The 2,306-nt window shown below is 58.7% G+C and overlaps 1 protein-coding gene across 1 annotated transcript; it reads left to right on the top strand.

The window, feature by feature from the left end:
• Positions 1–1,109: 1,109 nt before the first annotated feature.
• H310_02812 (hypothetical protein) lies at positions 1,110–1,968 on the top strand (the record flags this gene model as incomplete). Its single annotated transcript, XM_008866447.1, has 2 exons — positions 1,110–1,856; positions 1,909–1,968. The coding sequence occupies 2 exons, from the start codon at positions 1,110–1,112 to the stop codon at positions 1,966–1,968; spliced, it is 807 nt and encodes a 268-aa protein (XP_008864669.1).
• Between the last annotated feature and the right edge of the window lie 338 nt (positions 1,969–2,306).

Genomic DNA, 2,306 nt, shown 5'->3' on the forward strand with positions numbered 1-2,306 from the left:
AATTCAGATGTGACGACGAACAAAGCTCGGACGGGATTGCGGATCCCTCTTTCGCACATGTATGCATATATGTACGCAGCTACGGCGTAGAACCGTGGAGAGATCGTGTGAAGTATGGCAGAAGTTCTGTATGATGGGTAAGTTCTGATGCAATTCAGATCCGGTTTGTTGCCGGCCAGCTCCAGCATGCCAAATATATGTAAAAGCGTCCCACCCACTGGATGGGAGTCGATTCATGGGGAATTTTGTCGATTCCCTCATTGACTGAAAGTGGGTGACACCCATTCGATAGTCTTCCTCATCTGATTCTTACTAGAGGCATCCGATCGTAATCTACGGACCTCAACGTCCCTCGCCGCTCCAAACCGACCAAGACATATCCGAGCTTCGACAATTTCTAGACACAGCAGTGCCTCCCCTCAGTAGACCCTCGCGGAAACAACATCTAGTGATATATGGTGAGGATAAAGCTGGACCAGCAACGAATTCGATGACGGAACACTGGGCCATCACAATGAACCAAAGAGAACGACCACTTGTCGTTACGCTTGCTTAGCTGTGCGACCTACGGAGAATCTATAATACTGGCCTTAGCACCGTCCACGGTGACGTCTCACGAAAGATGAATTCGCACTTGAAAGGCGAGAAAAGTAAAACCCCATCACTGACGACGTCCCATGTCCTCGAGTATGCCGTTGTCAAATGGATCGAATTCGTGCCAATTGCGATGTTGTCCGCAGCCAAATACGACACCAAACAGGAGCGATTCTCACCTCTTGTGAAGTATGGAGACCATACAAATGTGTTCAGACATTCGGTCACGAAATGAAGAGTACGCTCTTGGTAAGGCGAAAATCCTTTGCAAAAACCAAGAATTCATGGATGGAATCAAGCACATACGTGAGGCTCAGACTCAGGGACGAAGCAAATCAGATGAATCGCAGCCTATTGGTGTCTCAGACTTCCAGCAGTGCTGGGCCGGCTTCGTCGGCCTCACGCGTCTTGCCTACACAGACTTATCAACCACAGGAAATATCATGGAGGTAACAAGCCTGGACAGCTTTGTTCGTCGTCACATCTGAATTTGCGTTCAACTCCTGTCGTCTACCATGAAGTTGATTGTCGCCCTCGTCGCTGCGTCCGCGGCCGCATCCAAGCAGTCCGTGAGCACCCTGTCGGTGGACCAACGCGACCAGCTGCGCGCCGAGCTGGCTGCGTGGCGCCAAGCGTTTGGGGCCACCGCCGCGGCGGAGGGCCTGTTGCCCCGCGCCGCCAAGAGCATGTCCCCCCTCGACGCCGAACAGGACGCCCTCCAGCGGTTCTACGACAACAAGCTCGCGATCGAAGAGGCCCGCCGCAACAACCCTGAAGCGACGTTCGACAACAACCACCCGTATGCCTTGATGACGCAAGCCGAGTTCAAGAAGTTCGTGGAGGGCGTATCTCTCAAGGAGGGCGTCGCCTCGGTCCGATCGCTCCCCGCGGCCGACCTCAACACGACCAGCGTCAAAGCCGCCACGGTGGACTGGACCACCGGCCGATGCATCAACCCCGTGCGCAACCAAGGCCAGTGCGGGTCGTGCTGGGCCTTCTCGTCCGTGGGTGCGGCGGAGCCAGCGCACTGCATCGTGACGGGAGAGCTCCTCGACCTGTCGGAGCAGCAGGTGACGAGCTGCTCCACGGCGAGTGGCAGCGCGGGGTGCAACGGCGGGTGGCCGTACGCCGCCTTGACGTACGTGTCGACGACTGGGCTCTGCTTGGAGCGCGACTACCCGTACACGTCGGGCAGCACGAGTCAAACCGGCACGTGCAACAGCAACTCGTGCACGAAGAGGCAGCTCAGCATCGGCGCGACGGTCCGCACGTCGGGCGAGGCCGCGCTGGACACGGCGCTCAACACGCAGCCAGTGTCGGTGCTGGTGGAGGCGGGCAACCCTGTGTGGCAAAACTACCGGTCCGGCGTCGTGACGCAATGCCCTGGGTCGTACTCGGACCACGCCGTCGTCGCCGTGGGGTACGACGGCACGTCGTACAAGATCCGCAACTCGTGGGGCGCCAGCTGGGGCGAGGCCGGCCACATCCGTCTGCGCCGCGGCGTCTCTGGCCTCGGCATGTGCAACGTCGCCGAAGACGTCGTGTTCCCGCGGATCGACAGCGCCCCGACCCCGACGACCAAGCCGACCCCTACGACCAAGCCGACCCCCACGACCAAGCCGACCCCGACCACGTCCCAGAACAACGGTTGCGGCAACTGCAACGGGTGCTACTACCCTGCCGCGAACCAGTGTTTGCCCCCCGAGTACACC

This window comes from Aphanomyces invadans (genome assembly GCF_000520115.1).
Source record: "Aphanomyces invadans strain NJM9701 unplaced genomic scaffold supercont1.4, whole genome shotgun sequence".
NCBI classification, from domain to species: Eukaryota; Oomycota; class Saprolegniomycetes; order Saprolegniales; family Verrucalvaceae; genus Aphanomyces; species Aphanomyces invadans.